Source organism: Apis cerana, linkage group LG14 (assembly GCF_029169275.1).
Source record: "Apis cerana isolate GH-2021 linkage group LG14, AcerK_1.0, whole genome shotgun sequence".
In the NCBI taxonomy this organism is placed as follows: domain Eukaryota; kingdom Metazoa; phylum Arthropoda; class Insecta; order Hymenoptera; family Apidae; genus Apis; species Apis cerana.
In genome coordinates, this window is record NC_083865.1 from 4,516,863 (window position 1) to 4,543,992 (window position 27,130).

General features: G+C 27.6%; 2 protein-coding genes, 2 long non-coding RNA genes and 1 other non-coding gene across 10 annotated transcripts in view; 2 read left to right on the top strand and 3 right to left on the bottom strand.

Moving 5' to 3' along the window:
* LOC108003164 (uncharacterized) overlaps positions 1 to 20,259 on the bottom strand; it is a 208,326-nt gene extending 188,067 nt beyond the window's left edge. Inside the window, exons 1-4 of one of the 2 annotated variants that reach the window (XR_009832738.1) lie at positions 19,992 to 20,259; positions 19,451 to 19,640; positions 19,157 to 19,219; positions 18,497 to 18,608 (exon numbers count right to left, since the gene is read on the bottom strand). This is a non-coding gene — a long non-coding RNA (uncharacterized LOC108003164). The remainder of the gene's footprint in view (positions 1 to 18,496; positions 18,609 to 19,156; positions 19,220 to 19,450; positions 19,641 to 19,991) is intronic. The other variant, XR_009832739.1, reaches the window with a different exon arrangement.
* Positions 1,199 to 18,394, top strand: LOC108003179 (uncharacterized). Of its 4 annotated transcripts, none has more exons than XM_062085114.1 (8): positions 1,199 to 3,892; positions 7,739 to 7,840; positions 9,432 to 9,534; positions 10,218 to 10,349; positions 12,222 to 12,661; positions 13,510 to 13,735; positions 13,816 to 14,074; positions 14,406 to 18,394. In XM_062085114.1, exons 2-8 carry the CDS (start codon positions 7,766 to 7,768, stop codon positions 15,016 to 15,018), a joined length of 1,848 nt encoding a protein of 615 aa, XP_061941098.1. In that variant the 5' UTR covers positions 1,199 to 3,892; positions 7,739 to 7,765; the 3' UTR covers positions 15,019 to 18,394. The 4 variants fall into 4 exon arrangements, with proteins under 4 accessions (XP_061941098.1, XP_028525193.1, XP_061941099.1 ...); XM_028669392.2 differs by having other exon boundaries at positions 7,757 to 7,840; XM_062085115.1 differs by having other exon boundaries at positions 1,199 to 2,410; positions 7,757 to 7,840.
* Trnat-ugu (transfer RNA threonine (anticodon UGU)) lies at positions 10,907 to 10,979 on the bottom strand. The gene has a single exon. It is a non-coding gene; the product is annotated as a tRNA-Thr (tRNA).
* On the top strand, positions 19,165 to 27,062 carry LOC108003163 (pre-mRNA splicing regulator USH1G). Of its 2 annotated transcripts, none has more exons than XM_017065291.3 (7): positions 19,165 to 19,414; positions 21,412 to 21,555; positions 23,871 to 24,143; positions 24,259 to 24,532; positions 24,739 to 25,047; positions 25,553 to 25,748; positions 25,852 to 27,062. In XM_017065291.3, the coding sequence occupies exons 1-7, from the start codon at positions 19,392 to 19,394 to the stop codon at positions 26,094 to 26,096; spliced, it is 1,464 nt and encodes a 487-aa protein (XP_016920780.1). In that variant the 5' UTR covers positions 19,165 to 19,391; the 3' UTR covers positions 26,097 to 27,062. The 2 variants fall into 2 exon arrangements, with proteins under 2 accessions (XP_016920780.1, XP_016920782.1); XM_017065293.3 differs by lacking the exon at positions 19,165 to 19,414 and adding an exon at positions 22,430 to 22,603 and having other exon boundaries at positions 21,414 to 21,555.
* On the bottom strand, positions 21,474 to 22,433 carry LOC133667339 (uncharacterized). The gene is made up of 3 exons (XR_009832740.1): positions 22,071 to 22,433; positions 21,724 to 21,882; positions 21,474 to 21,590 (listed from the first exon to the last, which is right to left on the bottom strand). It is a non-coding gene; the product is annotated as an uncharacterized LOC133667339 (long non-coding RNA).
* Positions 27,063 to 27,130: the final 68 nt, after the last annotated feature.

Genomic DNA, 27,130 nt, shown 5'->3' on the forward strand with positions numbered 1-27,130 from the left:
TTGAATCATCGCGAAATTTATAGTGTGGAATAAAATAGATAATACGTAATTTTGATAAAGAAATAGCAAACTGCAAAGAAGTTTTTTTTCCCCTATTACAACGAAAATATTAATTTTATTTATTGAAAAATTTTTTAAATAGCGTAATTTTATATTTATATTTTCATCTTTGTAAAACGTAGGATGATGTCGCAACATCGATGATGAACTCTTACCATTTAACCTTTTAAAAAAATATTTTTCGCAAAACAAAGTTTTCTTAAGTCTGATAAGTTAATAATATGCCTGGAAAGGAAGATCAAGTTAATAATATACCCAGAAAGGAACAAAAAGTAGTTGGTATCAATGTTTTACGAGCCAATGAACTGATCAACAATTTCTCATCGAGGGAAGTCATCCGTCGCAAAAGTGCGGTCCAAAGAAAAATATTAGAATCTATAATGAAAAATCGATCGAATATTCAATCCTTTTTTTTTCATATGTTTTAATATATGCAATAATATATAAAAATACCGTATAAAAATAATGAGGATACTAAGAATTTTCAATTTCAAACCGAACATATCAAAAAGTATTCAAAATTTTAATTATACGAAGAATCAAAAGACATTTGAAGATCAGGAATTTTTTATTTCACAAAAAAAAATATAAGTAACTGGATGTATAATAACCGTAACACGTATCGCAAAAAATACAAAATCGAAGAAAAATTCTTAAAATAAAGAATTCTAAAATAAAAAAAATATTAAAGAAAATAATTTACTTTCTCAACCAAACCTTCGAAACCATCGTTCGACTTTTGAAATAATAAAAATGTTAAAAAATGTTCAAAATACCAACCAAAATCGTTCGTGATGAAAGATATTCCAAACCCTAAAATAAAAAAACGACGAAATACTTTTAATCTTCAAACGAAACCGATAAATAAAAACGATTCACGAATCAAATCGAAACAAATTGCCACAAAAATCCAATTGAACCAAAAAAAAAACCCAAATCTCAAGATCCAAATTCTTCCCAAAAGAAATCATCTTATATATATATATATATACATATATATGTCTCTCTCCAACCCCTCGAAAACGAGCGAAAGTAGGGAAAAAAATTTGATCGAGCCACCTCTGTCCGGAAAAAAAGAAAAGGAGAGGGGAAAAAAGACGATACAAAACAGCGTCCGATAGCGACTGACACAATGGCACTCGTCAAATCGACGATAAGCGTCGACGTGTCGCCCCGTCTCATTTTGAACGTGAGAGAGAGAGAGAAAGAGAGAGAGAGACGAAGCGAGAGAGGACAGAAGGATCCGTAGAGAAGAGAGCGTGCGATATAACACATCGATCTGCGTTCGCGCAAGCGTGTTTCCCCGTTGTCTGGCAGCCCGAGCAGATTTTGCCCGTGCCACCCTGTATAGGCCGTGACCGGGATACGATACCAACAGGTGATGCTGGAGGAGTACGGAGACACTCCCTCAAGCGGCATCGTTGATCGTCGTCCCCCGAGTCCTGATCCTGACTGGTGATTTAGTAAACGTTTTCCAGCGACTCCCCTGTTTCCTGTTCAACTCGTTCTCGGCGAAGGAGGGATCAATCGTTAAAAACGTAACGTTAAATGAGAAACGAGAAGAGGATCGGGGCGGGTTATAATATATAGTCGGCGATCAAAGCCTTTCCTCGATCGAGCTTCTGATCGTAGTTTCAGTGAACGAATATTCAAGTTTCTAATCGTTGTTGATTTTTCTCTTTTCTTTCTGCTCGCTTTTATTTACTCGTATAGTGGTTTACCTTGTTACTTGCTTTTTTCTTTCTTTTTTTTTTTTTTTGCAAGAGACTGTGATATCTCTGAGATAACAAGAAGAGATACCGAAAATCCCGCCAGAAGGGATTAACCCTCGATAGACTGATAGATAGTCGGTGGTCGGCCGGTTCTTCGGGAGATCGCTGCCTCGTGGTTTATGCACGTCGAAGTTGGAAAGCCGTGGGCAACGCGTGTCCCGTAAGGTGGGACACGAAGGGAGGTGGGAATTATCGTGGTGGGAAAAGTCATGGATGATGATCCAGTGCGGATTCAGCGGGTCCCGGCTAATGAGTCGCAGGATCGTGCGTGAGAAGGAAAGAAAAGAGGAAATTTATAAATTGGATTAATTCGAATATACGATTGGATTTGTTTCTCTCGATGGGGATGGATGTTTGGGGAGTGAAACGGGCCGATTCGTCGATCAGTCGAGCATCGAAGATCGTTGAGGGAAAGAAGCAAGGAGGATGTGGAAGAGATGTGAAAGAAGATTGTCGAAAAAATCGATGTGTCGATGAAGAAATGAAGTTTTCCATTTTCCACGTCTTTGTGTTTTGAAGGAAATTTTTAAATTTAGAGGAGAGAATCGGTGAACGCCGAGGGAGGAAGAGAGCAAAAGGTATTTCTCTTTTTTCCGAGATATAATGTAAATTTATCGCGGAATTATTATTAACGATTATTATTATTCGTAATATCGTTTTCACGAAAAATTCTCTTCTATCTCTTTCTTTTTGGATAACTTAAGGATTTAATTAATTATTGAAATATAACAATTAAATGATACGAGAGAGAAATAAATATAAGATATATTTGCACGTACACGAAAGGGATACCGTGGGATAAATAAATGAGTATCGACGATATTAAAAACAGCACGAGAAATAAATGCACAGCACAGATACAAATAAATAGCATCTGGAAATTCGGAATGGAAAATTGGAGCAATCGATTGCTAGTGGTAAATGACTCTGACTTCCCTGATTACACTATAATATGATGAAACCCCGTTCAATTTAATCTACGATAAATCTGATTGCAAATTGTCGGATAAAATCGGCGTGCCGAATGCTTTCAACTGCCTTCCCGAAGCGTTGAAAGCGCACAAAACCCGCAACCAAAAAAAAAAAGTTCATCGTCAAATTTTTACCAAAATTTATAATAAATAATTCTTAAAAAAAAATAAATAAAAATACAAAAACAATTTACTCCGTTGAATGAAAACGATCGAACGAGTTTATTAACACGTCTCTCAACCGAAACTTAACTCTCGTGAAACACAACACGACAATTAAACCACTTTAAAAAAAAAAAAGAAAAAAGACGCATCTCTCCTGAAAAGAAACGAGCCGCAACCGTTTACAATCATCTCGTGTAAAGTAGAAGAGATACGAATGAATCCATTAAAAGAAAAAAAATATCAAACAGAAGGGACTTCTCAAAGAGGGACTTGAACTAGTCGAAACGAGATAAATATAAAAGAGTTCTTTTTTTTCGAAACTTCATCCGGCCGCCCCAGTTACAAAATTATCCCGAGTGTCTAACACTCTGTGCGTGCAGTTGAATCGATACTCTGTCCGAATTTTGAAACGTCGGGAAAACCGTTTCGGGAACAAAGGCCAAACACCACCGTTAACGACAACGAGGATCGGCGGGTGTGAATGAAATTCGCACGTTACAGGATTAATTGGCAATTCGCTCGACAGTCGGTTAATTGGGGAATTAGGGAGCCTAGGAAGAGAAGTCGAACGTGGTTCAAGAGGCTAAGTGCATTTCTCGCCGCCAGTGTTTCTCGCGTGCCACGTGTTGGGATGAAAATAAAACCCTCCGTATCGATGCACGAGGAAACGATTCTATTGTCGTTGTGAATAAAACGATGTGCTTTTTAAAGTTTGATCCATTGATTTGTGAATTGATGGATTGATCGAAGGGATCTGTTATATCTTTGAAAATTTGACGAGGTGCGGACTGGTTGTACGGTTTTAACGATATGTTTTAATGGACATTCGAATGGAGGAAACGTTGGAAGAGACGCGCACGAATATTGGTCGTCGAGGAAGAGAGTAGAGAGATGGCACGATAAGGAATACGGAGTGGCGGGAAGGTGAGTGGAGAAAGAGAAAATTTGTTTTTTCTTGTTTCGATTGATGATTTCTTCCCGTTTTATCTATGTGATTTAACTTTGTATTATATATGTGGATTGAAATGTTATCTTGCTTAATTTCGTATACCTTGTTATGATTAAATTTTTTAGTGGATTTCAGTCGGGAAAATGCACGATCATAACTGGTTTACGATTCATAAAAACTTTATAAACATAGTGGAAGATTTAAAATTAAGATACACTTTTAAATTGTGAAAAAATAATTGAAAAATTTCAGAGGCACGATATATATACAGAATATTAGAAAATCGATAGAGAGGATTTTAAAAATGTTATTTTCTAAAATAGCTGAACTTAATAATAAATTTTTATCTATAGTATCTGAATGGAAAGACGAAATTATGAATTATTAATAGTTTAATTATGAATTAGAGAATATTTAGAAACTATATAAAATAGTCTGAGAAGCGTTCACAGAAATAAATAATACGCAGAGTATAATTAAATTAGAAAAACCTCATAAATTATATTAACAAAAGAACAGAATTGAAACACTCTGAAAAGCGTGCACAGAAATAAATAGTACGCATAAATAAATAATAAAAACAAAATTATTCAATGAAATATCACAAAAATACGTTCAAAATAATAAATAGTACGCATAATTGTAATAATAGAAAAATTATTTCCAACAATATCTAAACTGATATATGAAAAATCTGATATTATTAAAATTAATATAAAAGAAAAAATTATTAATAATTATTCCTATCTTATATAATAAATATAACAATACAAAATTATTGAAACGAATGTCTATCAAATTAAACGAAAATATAGGTAAATACGAATCTCCAACATCGATTTATCCAAAAATAAAGTTTAAAATATAAAAAAGTTTTTCGTTTATTTCTCCACGCGTATATTCATCACTTTTTTTCCAATTTATACCATTTCTCTAACATTCTCTATCATACCATGTCGCTCGAACGATCTAACATCATTGCTGGCTATTCCAAAGTTTGCATTATCTTCTTTTAAATTTCTTATCTCACGTGAACATTTCCCGCATCGTTAGCAAGAAAGCACCTTCGCAGGATGAAGTTTAATCACAAAAGCAATCCTGCTCTCCGCATATTAAAACATCCCTTCGGGTTGGGAGGAGAAGGGGATGAACTTAAAAGCCGAAATCACCCTTTTCACTCCGGTGTACCAGAGGATTCGTTCGACCATCGCAAATAATCTCGTAAATGGAAGAATGGAATGGAAGATTCTTTCTTCGACGATCAAATATTCGTATGAAAATATCGAGAAAAAGTTACTGGAATATATTAAATATTTCTTTTTTTTTTTTTTTTTTTTATCTCTCGAAATGCATTATTCAAAGGGGCAGTACTGTTAGTCGCAACCGAATTGGACAAAGAAGAACAGTGCAATGCGACCGAAGGTCGCGGTTATGCAAATGAAAATGGCTGGTTCGATCGTTACAGCAACCAATCCTTGACAACCAATGGAATTCGTTATTTACTTTATTTAAGATTTTCTCTTTGTTGCGGATACGTGACTTCCTTTTGTGACTTTACTTGACTAAATATGAACCAGAGATATTTAATATTTGACTCTTTGATAGTGCGATTAAATTATGAGAAATTCAAAATAAGAAATTACTCCTTTATCATAAAAATTTTTTTAACGTTTCTTGCTTTGACTCTTATTCTCTTTTTCTTTTTTTCTGAACTATCTATAAAGTATGATTTGGAAGAAAAAATTAAAAAGTTTCGAGCTTTCTTGCTTCCGAAGATTGATCAATAGAGAGAAAATAGCAATCGTCAAAAGAATTTAAAAGTGCAGAACGTGTCGAGGTTAAATCACTTTAATTGTAATGAATCTTTTTATGCATTGAAAGAGTTCACTTTATGCACAATGGAACTTGTTTCGTGTTTGACCTACAATATTTTATTCGAATAGGAAGAGATAAAAATTTTTTTCACGGGAATACGATCCGAATAAAAAATAAGAAATTGGATCGTGCCACTTTTTGTATCACAAAATTTTTAATAAAATGATAAAATTTCTAGGACTTATACATGTTTCTTACACTTTATTCTTCCATTCTGTACTGTTGAGTTGAAGTCAATATGAATTAATTGTTAAACATCCGCAAAACTTAAACTTTTTTATTTGATAAAATATATTAGTCGAATGTGAATAAATTATTGATTCTTCAAAATGTGAAAATATTTATATTTATATTTATACGGATAAAATAATATGAACAATATTAAAAAATATTTTTAATGCCTCATCATTCGCGATACGGTAATATCATTATATGAATAAATATTTTTGATTGTATGAAATGAATATTTATAATAAAACAAAATTTTATTTCGTCTACGAGACATTCGATGCATCTTGTTTTCATTTCAATAAACCATTCACAAATGTAAATTATGAATTGACATACTCATGCTTTGAGATATTCCTTGCTTTGTTCCACATTGTTCGATACACTCATTGTTGTAATTTACTACACGCAATCTTAATACAGAATTCATTTTCTTTATAAATCGTACGTAAATTCTATCTATCGATCGTTAATATTGTTTCAAAGATTCCCGTATACAAATATTATTATTTTACGAATACTACATATATCAATCACACCTCAAGAAAATATGAAACTCTCAAATATTCCATTAAAACATATTCCTTTCTCGAAAGCAGATGAAAATCTTCGAAAATCTGATTCTAACTTTCCTAAAAAGAATTTAGAAGAAGGACGACACGTTACAATTTATCACAAAAGTAGAGAGTCAGGAATCGATTTAAAAACACCATCTTTAACATCTCATGTATACTTATTCTCTCACAAAATATCCTGTGAATATTGGAAACGATAAAATTCAAACCGCAGTACCAATATATATATATATATACCCCTGAGACGGGGTTGAAACCGCAATCGAGCTCGAATAGATCTCGAATCCCGGCTAAGCCCGTGATAAGAAAATAGATAAGTTTTCGGTCATAAACATAGATTGCGAAAAGAAGCGTAAAGAAGGATTTGGATCGATACAAAGTGAGAACTTTCCACTTGGTGGAAGGCGCACGAAGAGATACGAAACGTGGACGAACAATGCTTTCCTGTTCGTACTGTGTTGTGCGCGTATGTACGAAAATTGACAGATAATTTTGCACAAACGCGTTATACACGCTCTGGTTATGTATATCTATCCTTATGTAAAAGTGAATGGGCACGAGAGGATGGTAAACGGCGAGGCGTGCGCTGTATACGTATCACGAAGTTGTATTAAAGCGACGTCGAGCAAGAAGTTTCGCCTTCTGTTAAATGAAACGAGGTACTGGGCTGGTACTCCATTTTCGAGAAACTCGTAGACGTAACTTGTTTACGAGAAATGTTTGCTGGTAAATGGTGCACGGAATTGATGCATTCAATGAAACCGTGGTTCGAGTCAGAAAAATGTTACGTTCGTTTTCTTACGGCCTCTTATCATTGAATTGGAATAGTGAGGAATAAAGAAATGTGTTTCTTGTTTTCATAAAATTAAGAATTGATGGAAATTCGGTCGATAAGAAACGTGCGATAAAATTCACAATGAATATAATGATGAAAAAGTATGCGAATTTGAAAAATATATACATATAAAAAGCGAAAAGAAATTTATTATAAACGTTTCGTTTTCATTCTTGGGTTAATTCCATTATTATCTTTGATCCGGACTAGATCAACTTCCGGCCAACTAACTTTTCGCTTTAACCGCGCCCCGGAACATTATCTTTTATTAAATTTACTACGACGCTAACTCGTTTTTAATAATGCAGGATTTGTTCCAACTTTAGGAGCGCAAAATGCCCCAAGGAAGCATCCATTGGCAGGGGACGCAGAGAAGAGCCTGCGGTCCAGGAGCTCACTGGAATGTTCAGGTTGGTTTCAAACTTCCAAGTACAAAGTACTTTCAAAATTAATTCACGTATCTAAGAATCTACTCGAAATCATTTTCGTTTATTTTATTAAATACACCAATCTTTCTATCTTTTGTCTGTGTTTCAATTATTGAATTTGTATCATAATTTTAAAAAATTTCTATTTAAATTGTAAACGCATTTAACGAAACACTTTTTTTAAATTTATATTACTGTTATTATTTATTATAATAATTTTGTATCTAATAAAATAAATGAAAATAATTTTAGTGATATATTAAATAGAACAAAGTACATGCTATATATATTCAATTACAAATTTGCATAAGTAATCCTTTCTTTTTTTTTTTTTTTTAATAGAGATACGATTCATTCATTTTCTTTTGATCGATTATGTTATGTTATAGATACATATTGTATAAATAGAGCATGTATAGTAATAGATACGACTACATCTGCATAAATTGATCTAAAATTGAACTGTGTCGATATATTTTCTAAGAAAGAAAATGAATAAAATTAATTAATATAATTTTAAAATTTAAAAAAGAAATCATTCCACATTTCAATTCAACGTTTCTTCTCAAATTTTGAATCATTCTATTTTCAATTATTTGTATAAAATTTTTGCGAATATCCACTTGCATATTTGCATTCGTCAAATATTGGCAGTTCGAAATCGAAACATCAATGAACATGAATAATCGATTTTGATTTTTCTAAGAGAGAAATAGAATATGCCTTTCACTAAAAAAATTGTTATCTGAATAATCTTCGTGTGTAATCTGGAAAGTGAAACGCGAGTTCTCTCGACAGTATCCGCAGAGAGATATTATTCGCGAACATGCGATATTGTTCAAGTGTATATGCAAACAGAAGCTCGGCTGTGCATACAAACGCGACTGTTACATCTATATTTGCAATACGAGAAACAACACGTTAACGAGGAAATAATTTCGTGCAAATGAAAATCTAATTACGTTTCTTAATTACATTGAAGTTATATATTTTACATAAAACTCGAATAATTTTAACCCACTTTTATATATCCGATAATTAGAAAGAAGCATGCACCAAAATTTTATTAACTTTATATCAAAATTTCTTAATTTATGCTACTTGATATTTTTCTACAATTTTCTCCAATCTTTCTAAGCTGTAGCACAGAATCAACTTATCATCTTTCTTAATTATTATCGTAGATATTTGTTTAAAATTAGATCACGTAGATTTTTTGTGGCAAGAAATATTTAACACCGAAAATATACTTTACAACACTAATTTGAAAAAAAAAAAAAGAAATGATCAGATAAATAGAATTATATTAAATATAATTCTTATTTTCCCTTAAATAAAGACAAAAGGGATTGTACAAATTTTTGATATGTTATCAATCGTTTAATAATTATGCTATGAAGATAAATTGAACATTCGAATACGTGACATCGTATAAAGTGTCAAGTCTGATTTGAACAGCTTATAAGCTAATTAAAAACGAAACGATGATAAAGCATCCATGATCAGCGAGAGATCCATCCATGATCATCGTCCAGGTTTATTAACTGTTAACGAAAGCAATTAAATCGAATAGGTGGTGAGAGGCAAAGTGACAACACGATGCTTGTGGTACGCCTGCAAAGCTCTCGGAATTGGTCTGCTACTAATGCTTTTAGGAGCTTGCATGGCGACCATAGGTGAGTAGAACTCCGGGGACTAATTAATTTCCATTAATATTATTACTGTTACTATCTGTTTGAGAATAATGTGAAAATAACTCAACAAATTGTGTTTAATATACCAGACACCTTTTAAAATTACACAGAGATACGTAATTATTAACTCTTTTGTTACGAGAGAATGCATGTAAAAACATTTTTTTTTTCAGAGTATCCAACGTAGAATTATGTGTATTCTGTAAAATTTTATAATTAAAAAGTATAAATCAGTTTTTTAATAGTAACGAAAGGGTTAAAAAATAGTAAACAAATCATTCTTTAGTATTTCTTTAAAATATATGAAAGATATAATAGATGCATGATATTGATTAATGATTTGCTTTTTCCTCGATGCTTGTAACAATTTTATAATATCTATGCGAAGCGATATACGAATTACACCGCTCACAAATTTGCGATTTGATCAGCATGAATAGAATTAAATTAACTTTATCAATTACCAATCAAATCTAGTTCAATAGGGATTAATAATATTGCAAATTATTAATATAAACAGCATCTGAATTGAAACTTTCTATTACACTGATGATCAAACATATATATTCTAATAATTTGATTCAACGATTCTAATAATCGTTGAATCATAACGTGCCTATTTTTCTCGGAAATATCAAAGAATTTTATATCTGCATATCATGTAGGATACTTCGCAGATCAGCTATCCGTGGCTCAAGAGATCAGAGGTAACTTAACAATAAAAGTGAAGAATGAATCACGTGGATTTCATCTGAATAACCTCAGTTATGCTGGCCCAATTGTAATGGGCGTAGGAGGTAATGGTAACATTTTATAGAATATTTAGAATGATATTTCTCGAATAATATTTCTCATTTTATAATAGTTATTGCTACGGACTATGGTCATCGTTTCGATAGTAAAATTATTTTAAAGAAATTTATTATTTACAATGTATATATTATTTTTTAAGATAACATTTCGAACATTGAATAAACATAAGTTCCAATAATACATGGAAATATAAAATTTAACAAATGATCACAACAGTCGACATTTTACAATGATAAAATTATAAAAGAATATTTAAAAATTGCAAAATTGCATCGATATTTTATAAAAGTTTCTAATAAATTGTTATATCTGTATACATTCATTAAAAAACGAAATAGAAAATATAATCGTATGATAGTACAAATATAATGAAATGAAATAGAGTATGGAAGCGTAACAAACAAGATAGAGCATCTATTGCTGAAAATTTAACTTATTTAATAATAAAACAAAAAATGATATTTGATTTGTTGTCTGAAACAATGTACTGCACATGTCATTTCTTTTTTTTTTCTGGAAAAAAAAATGAAAAAATAAGTTTTGCCCCCAGAGAGATTTGAACTCTCGACCCCTGGTTTACAAGACCAGTGCTCTAACCCCTGAGCTATGGAGGCTCACGGTTAGCTACGTCTTGAAAATCGTATATAACGACAGACATTCTTCTTATACATTCTTCGAAGAATTTTCAATTAAATATAAAAACTTTAAACTAAATTAATAATTATTTCTATTAGTATAATTTAATATAAGGTAATTTTCATTAAAAATTGGAAAAAACAATAACAATTACTTAAACGCGTATATAATACGATTAAAAAATTCAAATTATGTTAATTTGAATTTAATAAAAAAAATTGTTATTATTAAATTGCAAATATATTTTATAATATAAATCATGATAATTTAGAATATAATACGTATATAATTTAAAAAATAATGATATAGATGATATATAATCGTGTATAATAAAATTATATTATAAAATATAATATAATTTTGCAAAATAAATAATAATTTATTTTTAAATAAAAATAATATATATCAAAGAAAATATTACCAATACTATAAAGTATATTTAATAATTAAAAGTTAATGATTTTCATTATAATACAACTTTATCTAGTAAAATTATAATTAAAATATATTTCACATATTAAGATAATAATTTCATATTTCTTTTTATCTCGTCTGATAAAATGTTCAAAAACCTTTAGAGACCACTTAATCCGTCCATTATCAACGCTTTGTTCTCTGATCCGTTTCACGAATTGATTTTTTCAGCACAAAAGAATAATTAAAAAGAACAAATTAACAGCATATTTCGCTTTAATTCCTGAAAATTCTTCGATTATCGCATTGATAATACTTTATCATTACTGATTTTAATTAATTAAAATTATTATTAATTAATAATTTTTAAATAATTGATATTACGAAATATATATTCAATTATTTCTAGAATAATTAAAATATCTGACGTTATATTACGAATTATTTTCGTTAACTGTACTTCAAAAGATCTCGAAACTTTAATTATAATATCTCTAAATAAAAATACCAAACCTCACAAAAAGTACATTATATCTATTTACAATCCTATAATTTTCACAAAATGAACGATCAATGTACATATTTTTTAAAAAAGAAAAAAAGAAAAGAAAAATATCAAATTTTATTTATCCCTTTTATTGAAAAAAAAGAAATTTCGATTTATAAATCATAATTACTTAAAATTTTACGCTTTCTCTCCACAATCTCCAAATGAAAATAACGTTAGCTTAATAGGTTAAGTCGATGACCTGAAGTACTTGAACTTGTAACCCGTGATCCCTCGGTAATGCGATAAAATCCCACAGGATTTATCGTGGTGGCAGCCTGTGTAATGACCTTCGAGGCCCGTGACAACGCTGCCAAAGTGGTTCCGGCCCGTTTCCGCTTTAATCAAACGTCGACAATAAAAAATACGAGGAATCAACGGAACCGTAGATCCACGTCTAGTCAAACGACGAAATGGGATCATCAATTGGGCGTGTTCAAAGTGAACAGAAGTCCGAGCCCAAGCATACACGAGGTTTCGAGGAAACAATTGACCGCGGAGTTCATGCAGTTTTCGAAAGAATTGAACGAGAAACAGGCTGGCCACTCGATTAAGAAGAGTCCCAGCGCGCCAACTTTGATAGACAAAAAATCACCACGTAAAAGAACATCAAAGTACGCTGGATGCGCTTTATTAAATCCAGAATTATTGCAGAGACATGCCCTTTCCGTTGATAATCCGAGCTACAGCCCTCACCAGGTATTACAAAGATAGAAGGATAATAAGAGAGAAATTTTTATTTTTCCAAAAATCTTTTTTTAAAATTAATTAGATTCTCGTTTTAATAATTATTAAGGTGATAATATTTTTATTTAATGGAAATAGTTATTGGAAATGATGTTAAAGTATTTGTTAATAACAAATTGTTAGAAAATATATATGCTTCAAACTGAAGATTTATTTGCCGAGTAAAGCTAACTATACGAATTTTGAATAACTCAGTTAGGATAACTTCTTTCAATATTGAGACAAAATTTGATTCATCTCTAAATCTACAATAAATTATTTTCGTATGTTTTGCTCTCAAATTGATCTTTGAATTGATTTCAAATATGTACAATTTAAATATTTAATATAAAAGTTTATGCATTTATTACTTGTATCTCTTGGTATGCAGATAAGATAAGACCCGTATGAAGTGAAACCGGCATAAAACCCGTTTGAGTGTTCATAAATTGCTTTATGATTTTTTTGCAATAAGAATTAAAAAGCAAAAGTTAACGAACGAGATAAACCTTGAAGATAAACAAAGAAAATAAGTAAATTCTCAAAGAATAGATATAACATGCAACACTTGTACAAATATTAAGTATCACATGTTGAATAATTTTTAAATGTTGCTATTAATTTAGATTAAAAACTGTATCATATCGAAAATCAAAAAAAAAAAATTTGTTGTACATTCCACGTTATATTTTTATCAATTATTTTGCGTTAATTATGGAATCATTTTATAAAATCATATTATTTTAATTACACAATTTTGTACAGATTTCCTCTACATCATTTGTCAATCAAGCACGTAATCAAAGTAATTTTCTGAATAGGTCAGCAGAGAAAGTTTGGATCAGCAAAAGATGGGAGGCAGCCAGGTTTCAATGGCTATGGATTTGCACATTCCTAATAAAGGCCCAGTTACGTTGAAAGTTAAAGATAGATCGGACACAGCGAGACGTCATCAACTGCTTCGACAAACGAAAGTTGATTACGTCGAAGAAGTTGATGAAGCTGTTAAATCACCGACTGGTCGCGGTTACTCGCCTAAATTATCAGGTCAGTCGTTACGGTGATTATACGAAAATGTTATCCGTCTCTAATGAATTTTTAACGAACTACGAATTATTTCCGTACAGGTGCCTATAGCAAATATCCAGACGATTTTGTACCGAGGAAAAGAAACTCGATAGATATAAAATTATTAGAAGAATTGACAGCGTCGAAAGATCTTACAAAAATATCGCCTAGAGATTTTCGTAAAATTTCTTCGCCGAGCTTCCATAAAATGTCATTCGACAAAAGTGGAAGTGATCGTAGGATCGAGAGAAGCATGGGCCAACGTAAAGCCAGCCTTGAATTCAGGAAAAGTCCCGACTTTCGAAGGGGAGATTATAGGTAATGTTATGAATTATGCACGTTTAAACTTAGAAATAAAGGATCTTTTTTTTTAATCACGCGTTATTAATTAAGAAAGAATAATTTTTCACATTTTATAATTTTAAATTTGACTTTCCTGCTAATAAGGGAGAAATTAAATTTCTTTTAAATTTAACCATCTTTTACATAAGATATAAGATACATAATTTAAACTTATATATAATATAATATATCTTTCCTTTTAAAATATCAAAATTCTTTTAATATTAATCCTTATTGTTCAACGTTATAGTAATTAAAAAGGAAAATTCGAAAGCGTGAATAAAAATATTTGATAAATTTATCCCAGGAAATTGTCAGTGGACAGATTCAGTATCGATTGCGCTAAATACCTATCCGACGATGTGGAAATGAGATCAAGGGCGAGCAGCGGTGACAATCTGAGAAGACAACGGCAACCGAAACTGCATCATTCTAGATCGGATGACAATAAGAGGGCGTCGTTCGAAAGACACCAAAAAGACGCTCAATCGAGCCGATACTCTTTGAACACGCAAGCGGTCATCGAGAGTGGGGGATCAGAGGCCGAATTCAAGTATTTCACAGCAACGTCACTTGACACGGAAGAAAGTCGCGCTGACAATTCAGACGACAGCCACGCGATCGATATAGACGAACAGATAGCAGCGAATGTGCCGTCCGACGGACCGACAGAAGCTGATGCCTTACTCGAGGAACCTGAATTAGAGAACGTGCCCGAAATCGACGTTGAGAGCTCGAGATACGACATGGATGAGACTGAAACGTACGATGAAGCTGCGTTAAGAACGAAAAATTTAATATCTAATGACCAGATATCGAAGAGACAGGGGAGAAATAATATTCGTAACATGGACGAAAGATTGGATGATTTTGTGAAAAGCAAAGAAACCATATTGTACATAAAAGAGCACGAAATTTAGAAGAAAGACTATCATCTGATCGTATATGAGATATGATTGTAATAATAAAACGTGTATTGCGCCTCCCTCGAATGATTCGGGGGAAAATTTTTGAAAAATGTTTGAATTTTCCACGTTAAGTAAACGTTTAATAGGATATTGAGAAATTGATAAATTTATTGTATCCAAGTTGATACACCGCTTGTTGTTTGATAACGTATATTTGTTAAAAAAAAAAAAAGAAAATTAAATATTTATAATATTCGACGATATAAAATTCAATGAACATCGCGCAAATTGTATAAAATAATGATCACGTTTAGAAAGGATAGATAGTTTGTTATGTGGCAGTTTGTCACGATTGCATTTTTACGTGAAATTTAAACGAAATTTGAAACAAATGTGATGGAACGAGTACGACAATTATTAAAATAATTCTTTTCGAGCGAATAAATGTTCTTATTAATAAAATTCGCTCCGAATTTTATTGTTTGTTATATTTTCTTTTTATAATTATTATGTTCTTTGTTGTATTTCGTTTTGCAATTACTTGAATAATTAAATTTATCTTCTCGATTAATATTAAATACAGTAACGCGATACATGCTCAATGATCTCAAAACATTAGTGTAAATAAAGTTAATATAGTTTATCGCGGATTGTATTTTGTTGCAGGACAATCATTTCGAAAGAATATTACTTCCCTCACGAGAAAAAAAAACATGAATAAATATAAAAATTTGCCGCACTGATGACAAATAATAAATATACATACCTTCTTATGTGATCCGTTGATCTGTACAAAATTAATAATATTTATAATGAAGATACATAGAAATTATGTTGAAATGATCACGAAACATATTTCTGCCGAAGATTATTATAGCCTTCTGCATATGGACGAATAATTTCGTCATTGTTTATGACGAAAAAAATAAAGCGAAGAGACGAATTGATTCGCGCTGATTCATGCAATTATTTGAGCTATTTCAAACTTGGCGATGTATCAAAGTTCTCTCTTAAAAATATTTAATATAAACTATGCAAACGTAGCATAAATTTTTAATAAACTTGAAATATCTAAAAAATAAAATTGAAACAATGCAAATCTTACGAACTATTTGCAATGATTCTTGAAATTTTACTAAAAATATATTTTCCAGTTTTTAAAGCTTTCAATATATATCGTATTACCACTTTTTAATCTAAACTTATGCTATTAAATGACTGCTAAAAAGAATGTATCAATGTTTCAAACAACATTTTTCTCGAAACATGATTAAAAATAAAATTTTAAAAACCATGCCAAGAAAAATCAATGTGTATTTATATACTCATATGACATGGTTTTTTCATATCATACCAAACATATATACAATCATTACATTATACAATGTTGAAATATCTCTAATAATACATTTTACGAAAGTTCAATAATTCGAAAATAGAATTAACTTTCAAGAACTTTCTTATTCTATTGTTAAACCGTTTCACATAATTGAATAGGCATAAATTGTGGCCTATTTCATTATACCAGATATCGAAATCGATCTTTCAGATTCGATAAGAAATATTTTTTTCTTAGATAATGTAACGAGAACGAAAGAATCAATCGATTTTGTATGCATTCGAATCGAATATAAATAAAAAAAAAAAAGAAAAAAAGAAATCTAGCAAAAAATGACAATCCATTAACGTCGAGTGATATATATGCGTTGTTTAAAAAAAAAATGAAAAGGTTTAGTCAAATGATAATAAAAGAATCTATTTTTATATTTCTCCTACGATATGATGATTGAATTGATGAAATACGATTGAACGTATTAAATCATCGTAAGATGAAAATCACGTTCTTTCTAATTTTAGTTTAATTTATTTTTAGTGCGAATAATACACATTTGAAATCAGTAAAGAAGCGATTTTATGCGCAGAGAAACTTCTTCGTTTATTTTCGTTCGACATTTTGCACTAAAAATTGATAATGAAAAGATAAAATATTCAAAAATATTTTCTTGGCAAACGAAATAAAATGAAAAGAGACGAAATGCGTTTATTCAGAAAACAAAAATTGTTTGTTATTCGAGTTTGAATGGACCAATGTTTAACAAAAAAATATACGTATAAAAATGATAATTCAATGATAATACGTCTTTGGAAGATTGCTTCTCTGATTCGGTCTAATATTTCACGCCCAATTATTATGTACATATGTATGATATACTTGAGAAATTATTTATTAAATAATATATAATACATTATGTACATACTTATTTTTAGAAGCTAAAATTTAACAATTTTTTACTTCTACACTGTCACGAGATTCAAATATTGTTATCTTTCTTTATGATGAAACAAATTTTTTAGTTCTTTTTCAATAAAATTATTAAAATACATTTAACAAAAACAAAATATTTGTGTTTTTTTTCTAAACTTGAGTATAAACAGATATTAATAAATATTATCTTTTAAAATTTGATTTTATATATCTACATAATATAATCTTAATTATTGAAAATTATATGTATATTAAATATGAGAATGCTATGTTAATTATTTATGTCAATATCGTGTAAATATATAGAAAATATTTAATTAATAATTAACAAGAAAAACATAATCAAGCTGTGATGAAATTGTAAGTAAATAAAAGTTACTAATAGTACTATGAATTACTTGCTATCATAGTTAGTGCTGTATATTTGAGGCAATATTTACAGATATACAATATACAACATAAATTCAAAAAAAATTATGTACGATAAAGTTATAAATGATTTAAAGATACTCATGAAATACACAATCAATGACAATTTCATATTTTTATTATTAAATAATTTAAAAACGCGATTAAAAATCAATTTCTTAAAAATTGAATGATATATGGTAGTATTGATATGTATGATAATTAAAATATATTTTAATATGCATTTGTTAAAATTAAGAACTATTTTTTTTATTAATTAAAAAATATTTCTGATAAATCTAAAAAAGTTAACTCGATACTATATGTATATAATATTATCTTCTATATTATCACTTTATAAAATATCTTTATATTAAAATTAAATGAAGGCAATAAATATGCAATATACAAATATAAAATCATTATTTTTTTCAAATTTATATTTGAATAATAAAAAAATATATCAAGAAAATCTTTATTATAATAATTCAATTTGTCAAAAATTTGAATATATTTATATAAAATCATTCAAGTGTAATCAAGAGTATCTTTTGCAGCACTAACAATATTCTTTACTTAATATAAATGGTTTTGTTGTAATCCAATTGTATATTTAGCAAATGCGTTGAAATAAATGAATATCGCTGTAAGATTCAATGTAATCTTTGCATGCTGATTGTTGTAAAGTCTCAATAAAACAACTTTCAAATATTATTCGTATATGAATATATTTGTTTCATACAAAAAGTAAAAATAAAAATTTAGGCGCGAAATATTTGTTTTATTATATACTTTCAGTTGATAAAAAGTACTCACCGATTGCGGCGTCCTCTCTCTATTCCTCTTTCGTCTTAGTTCATCTCTGGTAAAAAGAATTCAACTAATCCAGCAATCGTTAATATGATTGATTTTTTCATATTTTTCCAGCCTGTAATATATAAATGAATTAAATTAGTATTAATATATATTTATATTTTCAATCTATATTAACAAAATTTATAATTTCTAATTATATTCTATAAACCAAATAAAGATATCAAACCAAATTAAAATAATAAAAAAAATAAAATGTGCAAATATAATATATAATCAATCATCAATAAAGAATTCAATAAATAAAAATTTAGAATTTAAATTAATTTGAATTTTTATAGTTTTTTAAGCAATTAATTAATCCACAAAAGAATTCTTAAATTCTTATATAATTAAAAAATTATATAATCGCATAATTATTAATATATTACTACAATAAATTAATTTTTATAAAACAATATGAAAATATGTCGGTAGAGTAGAGGCTGTATATTTCCACAATAGCATATTGAACACTAGGTGGCGGTTAGTATTCGTATGGGGGTATCGGTACAGGTGAGCGACGGCGGGAACTGAAGAAAGAGCGAGAGAGAACTTATCAAATTAATGGTTGAAAGCAAGATAGAGTTGGTGAGGGGCCACAGAACATCGTCGAAGTAATACCTTCGTTCGTTTGAGCAGTACACTGCTGGACGCCATACTCAGCGCTTGTGAATTTTTTACTGTCTAAAAAAAAAAAAAAAATAATAAAAAAAATAAAAAAAATATGCAGTATCTATGAATCTCGCATTCATTGTTATTAAAAGTGATTTTTATTAAAAAAGTGTCAAAAAATTTTGTTTTCAATAATGATGTTTTGCCATCGGTAACAAAAATTTCTAAAGGATCAAGGAACAGAATGACGTCCGAACGGTTTCACAAGTAAGTTTCCTTTTATACAATAGACTTTGTACATACCTTTCCGAATTTTCATATTTTTATTTCTCTATCAATACGCATTTTTATATTACAATAAGATATCTATTTAAGACCCAGGAAGTAGAGAAATGTCGAAGAACCAGGTTCTTGTCTCTGGTTAAAGTGAAAAAATGACATGCCTGGTTAACCATGAGAACGAAGTATTGCACTTTGAAATCTTGATCACCGACTGCAATTCAATAGGGGATCAGTTAGAGAAATTCATTGTTTCATAATCAGTATAATATTATAATTTATAAGACATTAATTTTATATAAATATTTCTCTTTTTTAAGAATTATTAAAAAAATGATAGAAAAAATAACTTTAATTATTCAATTTTTAAAATTACTATATTATTTACTAATATAAATTAATAATATTTTTAAACTATCAATATTACATTAACTGATTTATTACATTATTCATGTAACTTCATCAATGCTAATGAAAATTTTTATGATAAAATTATCATTTAATTCAAATAATATAAATAATTGTTGAATGAAAGAATTCACAAAAATTTTAAATGTCTACTTACCTAAAAAGACACAATATTTATGATTCTACACTATCTCATCGGTACATGTATATCACGCCGCGCGTGCGGAATTTATGCATGAGAACACCTTTGCTTTTATTTGATTCAGCACGAAGATTTATCACCCAATTCACTTCTACGAATACTAGGTATACATAGCACTTCTGAATATCATTTTTCACTGAAAAAATATTCATTTAATTAAGAGATACAATAATTTATTTCAAATAGAAATATTTAATAAACTAAATCGTTATTTTAAAATTAATATAATATATAAATTGTTTTTTATAATTAAATATCTTTAGAATTAATTTCATTTAATTAATTTTACTCTTTTTTTAAACTATTTTTATAATATTTATATAATAACTAATATTTTTATAATAACAATTATTCTAACTCGAAAAATATATATTAAAAGATTCATTTTATATAATAAAGATAAAATATTCTTTTTTTTTACTCATTTAAGTAAAATATTTAAGTATTTTACTTAAATTTTCATTTAATATGACAAACAAAAATGTTAAAATGCGATAAATTATTTCTAAAATAAAAAATTATAATATATCTTATTAAAACGTTATATACAATATTCTTTCACTAATTCTTTCACATCATTTCTTATTTAGAATTTTTTTCTAATTTTTTATAGGAATATTCTAAATCAGTAATTAAATTTCTAAAAATTTGTAGAATATAATAAAATATAATGAAGTAATCAAATATTTAAAAAAATATATATAATTTTTTAAATATAGAATCATATATATACATTTTAAACATTATATATGTATAAGTATATAAAATCTTGTATAAAACTTCTTAATTAGAGAAAAATTAATTAAAGGAAGAAAACTCGAACGAAAGAGAAAACTATAATATAGAGTATCGTATTATTAATCTATTACAAGATATACAATTTAATTCAAAAATAAAAGAAATTTATGAAAAAAATGTGATAATTAGTAATTAAACATCAATTTGTAAATATAGATGTTTTAAACAGAAAAATATATCTACAATGAATTAAATTAATTATTTAAAAAATTAATAATATTTTAACAAAAAATAATTATTTTAATGTTTCAATTGTATTATGTCAAATTAATTTTATGACAATAAATACAATTTAAAAAGATATATAAAAATAAATTGTATATAATAATAATATTTTTGATTCATTTTAATTTTTTTTATTCTAAAATAATTCATAAAAAAAAATTAAAAATATCATTAAATATTGAAAAGATAAATATATATGTTAAACATTTAACATAATTAAATAAATAAATATATATATATATATATATATATATATATATATATATATATATATATATGATTCTATAGAGAAAAAAAATCTTTTAGTAGTATTTTGTATATGATTATTTGAATATAATTGTTTCCTCTATAGAGCTGCACGCGATGGCGCCTTAGACATCTTAAAAGAAACAACAAAAAAGGATTGTAACGCACGGGATGACGGAGGAATGACCCCTACATTATGGGCAGCCTTTGAAGGTCATATAGATGCTCTGAGACTGCTCGTCGCCAGAGGGTATGCTCGCAAAACTATTTACTTATAAACATATTCTAGAAACATATATAGATATAATAGAATTTTCTAAAAGTATTCTTTTTACGTATTATAATTAATAATTGTGAAAAAAAGATTTTATTATTGTATAAATTTTATTTATTAATGTATATGCTTGCATAAACTTACCATATTATTTGCAGTAACTCATAAATAATAAAATTCTTGATCACAATAATGTAACTTATATATTACCGCAATGAGGTTATTATTTTTTGGCGCCACTATATAACTTTTCTTATTTGAGCAGTGCTTTCCGCGGTTAAATCACTTACGCATGCGCAGAATCTATAATTTTAATAACAAGCTTATTCACAATATATTCTATAATATATTCTACTTTAAAGTAATAAAAATGTAAATTTTTTGAAATTTATTTCTATATTTCGAAAAAAATTATTTAATTAAAATTAAATATTTTGATATTATAAATATTTTATAATTATAATGAATTTAATTATAATGAATTTTCTTACCGTATCATATTGTGAATTTAAGAATTTCTTTAAAATTTCTATTTCGAATTTTATAATATAATACTTAAATTAAAAGATTTTTTAAGAAAATTAGAATTTCATGCGAAAGTTAAAAAGTTTACACATATCTCTAGTTAACCTTGAAAGTCACATGTAAATTAAATACGAGGTCGTTGTGGTTAGTGAACACGAAAATTTTAACAATACTTCGTATGAATAAAAATTCACGAAACATTGAAAAAGTTATATTAATCAGTGTAACGTTGATTACTTTTAAAATATATCTAAGATTAGAACGTAGTTTCCTTTTTTTTTAATTACGTATGCGTATTGTATATACGAGAATGTTCTATTAAAAGTTGACAGATGTGTGAAACCGGAAATATATGGTATAATCTGGCATCTATCGACCCTACAAACGGAAATTACGGCCAAGCGAGCACTGATGAAAAACAATCGAATACGAATGGAACAAAATGCAAGGGAACGGAATGAAATGAAACAGGGGAACGAGGAATTGTTATACTACCCATGTATATGCCTATATACTTAACTGTAACTAATTATTTAAAATCATTTCTCAATTTTAAGGTTTTTTTTAACAAAAATATTCACTTACCCATTTTAAAGATAAATTTTCAATAAATTTAGAAAATACAAACACATTCGTTTGGAAATAAAAGAAAAATAATCGATAATTTCGACCACTAACATGACACAACCACTTTCTACTGCTGTATTTGAAATACTACTGAAATGAATCGGAAAGTACTACTTTAGTCAAGATTAATATTTATAACTAATTGTAAAAAATATAATTTATAAAATATGAAAAAAATAAATGAAGATCATATTTTTAATATTGATCTTTAAGATAAAAATAAATATATGTGGAAAATATAAATCATTAAAAAGTATTTAAAACATATGAATTATATATGTACTAAATTTAAATATTTTCAAATATGTTAAAAGAACAAAATTCGAAAATTTAAAATCTAATATAATATAAAATAATCGTGTTTCATATTGTATTTTATTATTGTAATTTACTATTATTTACGTTATTATGCATGGATAGTAAACGGTTTAATGTAATATATATAATAGCATAATATATAACATAAATAATATTTATGTAGCATAAATATATTTAATGAAATATCATTAAAATTTTACTACTATTTGTTTCCTTTTTAAATATAATTCATGTCGAATCATAGAAATTTTATAACAATATATTATTTCATAAAATCACTAATGATTCGTGAATAAGCGACATAAGAGCTAAAAGATAGCACGTGCCCTATTGTAAATAAGATCATATGTCGTTCGACTGGCTTCAGTGTGGTCGACGAACGATAGAAATTCGATATAAGACCTGCTATCCTTCCGGAACTTTGTTCCGTTTGTGTGACATCGCGTGACAGGATATGATGGTACAAAACTCATTTATTTCATTGTTTTCACAGGATAAATTCCTGATAACAAAAATATTTATTTTCAAAAATAACAATTACAAAAACAAAAAATATTGTATATATATACAATGTACACAATATATATACAATATGTACATATATATATATATATATACATTCTTAAAATTTAACAATAATAAAATACAAATATTATTTTTTCAAAGATATACTAGTAAAATAATAAAATTTTAAAAAATTCGAAAGTAATACTAAGTACTATTCATTGTAAAAAGAATCCATCCTGTAATTTATTTTGCGTGAACGTAGATATTAAACAGCAGATGTAGTATAATTTATGTTTTAACGATTTTTTTCATAGGGGTGATCCCGACAAAACCGATTATTTTGGTAATACAGCCCTTCACCTGGCGGCAGCAAGGGGTCATGAATTTTGCGTCAAGTTCCTCGTGAAATTTGGTTGTAATATTTGGTCCTTAGACATCGATAGACATTCAGCTAGAGATTTAGCTGCTATAAATGGAAGAGAAATGACTCTTCAGTTTTTAGATCTTGCTCAAGCCGATCAAGAATTAAATAATCGCAAAAAAAGTCGTCTACTTCGAGAAAAAGCAGAAAAAGATGCTGAAAAAAGGTATTTATGCAATCATTAAATGTAAAAAATTTATATCAACATTAATATAATTTAATATTAATGCAATTTTAATTTTTATGATTATATATGTTTATGATAAATATGCACAAAATAGGTTAAAAGAATATATGAAAAAACAAAAAATGGCAGAAATTCGAGCTGAAAAGGAACAAAAAAAATTATCAAAAAATCGAACAAAATTGGATTTAAGTACGGTTGACGAAATCGGTATTCTACCTCACAAACATACTGTGTTGACCTTCAAAGGTCGAGTAAAACCTTCACCAACCTTCAGCGATATCGTCGGCACTACCACCAAGAAACATGGTAGTGCAGTATGTAAAAAAGCTTTAGCAAAAAAAGCCGTTGATGATTTTAAAGTAGTAGAGGTGACTGAATATTTCAATGTATACTTTTTATATATTTAATTATATATTACATAATTAAAAAATGATTAATGTTATCAATAAAATTTTTCTAAATGTGAAAGTTATCAAAAAAATATCAAATAAAAATTCTATTTTAGTTACATAAAACACATTTAAAAAAAAAAAAAATAAATTTTCATGTTTCTAATTAAATTATATATTTTTAGATTGAAGTAAATGGAAAAAAATCGATACGTAGTCTCACTGGACTTAGAAGAGATTCTGAAATAATGTATGTAGGGACTTATGAAACACAAAATCAACAAATAGGAAAGAGAGGAAAAATTTCGGATGTTTGGGGTACATTAAGCAAAGCACAAAGCACTCCTGATCTCTTAGGTGATCGATCCTTCGATGATGATATAGAGCAAGATAATAGAGAAGATATAAATGATATAAAAGATAATGTCTTATTACAAGAACCAGCGAGTATTTTCAATCGACCTGGTTTTGGATCAGTAGCATTTCGAAGAGCAGTAAGTTTATAATATATTTATATTATAATAAAATTAAACAAAAAAGATTTATTATTTTAAATAAGTTTAATGTTTTTTAGAAAGTTAAGGCAATATTTTGTAAAATATTCTATAATGATACGGGACATTTTAATTAAATCACATTATAATTTTATAAATATATAAATATATAAAATCGCGAAATGATTTTTAATAAATATTTGGACTTAATAATAAATATTCACAAAATTATAAAATATATCTCGATATTATTTTTTTGATTATTTTTATAATAAATAGTTGTAAATTTATGTTATATATTATTATTTACAATACATTATTATACAATACATTTTAAATAATTTAATAATAATTAAGAAAAAAAAACATTATTCAAGAATTTATTATTATTACTATAGATATTTATTGAAATAATAGTTTATTAACATTATTGAAATGTCTCAAATATAATGATTTAAAATTTATTTAAAGCAGTTTATAGAAGACTGCTGTTTTCTAACTTTAGATAACTACTACTTTCGATAACCTACCACTCTCGCAAGTGGATACACATGAACAAAACGGTAACTCTTGCGTGAATGGTTCCGTAAATGGATCTATAAATGGTCATAGAATCAATGGGCACAACGAAGAAATCAGCATAGGAAGTGCAGGTAGTTTAGCTCGTCGGCAAAACATGTGGGATGATGATTTACTTTCAGGTATTTATTGTGTATAGTCAAATTTTGTTATTTTGTCAATATATGACATTTTTATTTTAAATTTTTATTTTAAAATTTATATAAAAACAAATTAAATTTATAGAGGAAGAGACTGATGAGGAATGGACACCATTGCAAAGATTTTTAGTTGCCAACAATTTATCATCAATTCATCCGGTTTTAGAATCAGAACAAATTGATTTAGAAGCCTTGATGTTATTAACTGAAACTGACATCGCCATGCTTAAACTTCCACTTGGACCTAAAAGAAAATTAATGAATGCTATAGCTAACAGAAAAAGAGCATTAGATGCACCAGAAAATATTATTAAAGATAGCAGATTATGAAATTCAAAATATTGATAGAAAAACATTAATCTTATTTTCGAATATTTTAATTTTGTCTAATAAATTATCTAATTACTTACTAATATATATATAATTTTTAATTCAAATATTAAATGTATATATCAATATATAAAAAGTCGACAAATTATATTTGAGTTTATTTAGTCAATGTAAATTTTATGTGATTATAACATATGTAGAGTCATTTTAACTATATGAATTTATAAATACAATAAGATTATATACAATTTTTATTAAATCAATTAATTTCTAATTAAATCACAAGATGACATATGTCATTCTGTCATTTTTTTTTTATAATATTAAAATATTATAAAAAAAATTCATTTATTTCCAGAAGAAATATAGTTTTACATAAGCCATAAAAATATAAATTAATTCAATACATGTTGAAATATCATATAAATATTTTCAATGTAAAATTATCTTATCATATTTTAATTCTTTTCTACTCTATAGTGCCTTAAAATAATTATACATTTTATTAATCCATAATCATAGATATGTCGTTAAATATTATCATTATCATAGATAACATTGAAAACTGTATTAATTTTATAGTATCTTGCATAAATTTTATGTATTCTTAATTTTTTTCATATATCAAAATATTAAAATTATTACATTGATTTACTCCAATTAATTGTATTATAATATTATATTATATTTATTGATAAATATTAAAAAATTAAGTAAAAAAAAAATATAAAAATCTGAACTTTTTAAAGTTTCACATATTGTTTATCTACGATTATGGATTAAATTAATCAATGTAAATGGAAATGTAAATGCCAATATAATAGAATATATTTTTATAAACTATTTAGACAATAAGAAATAAGAGTAAGATAAAGAAATTATTTTTTTTCTTATTGGTTATACAATGAATTTTATACAAAGTGTACAAATCGAATGCATAAAAATAAAACGTGTAAATATCACAATGAATATCTAAAGCGATTTGTAAAATCTCCTTATACATATTATGAAAAATATATAAATAATTTGTATAC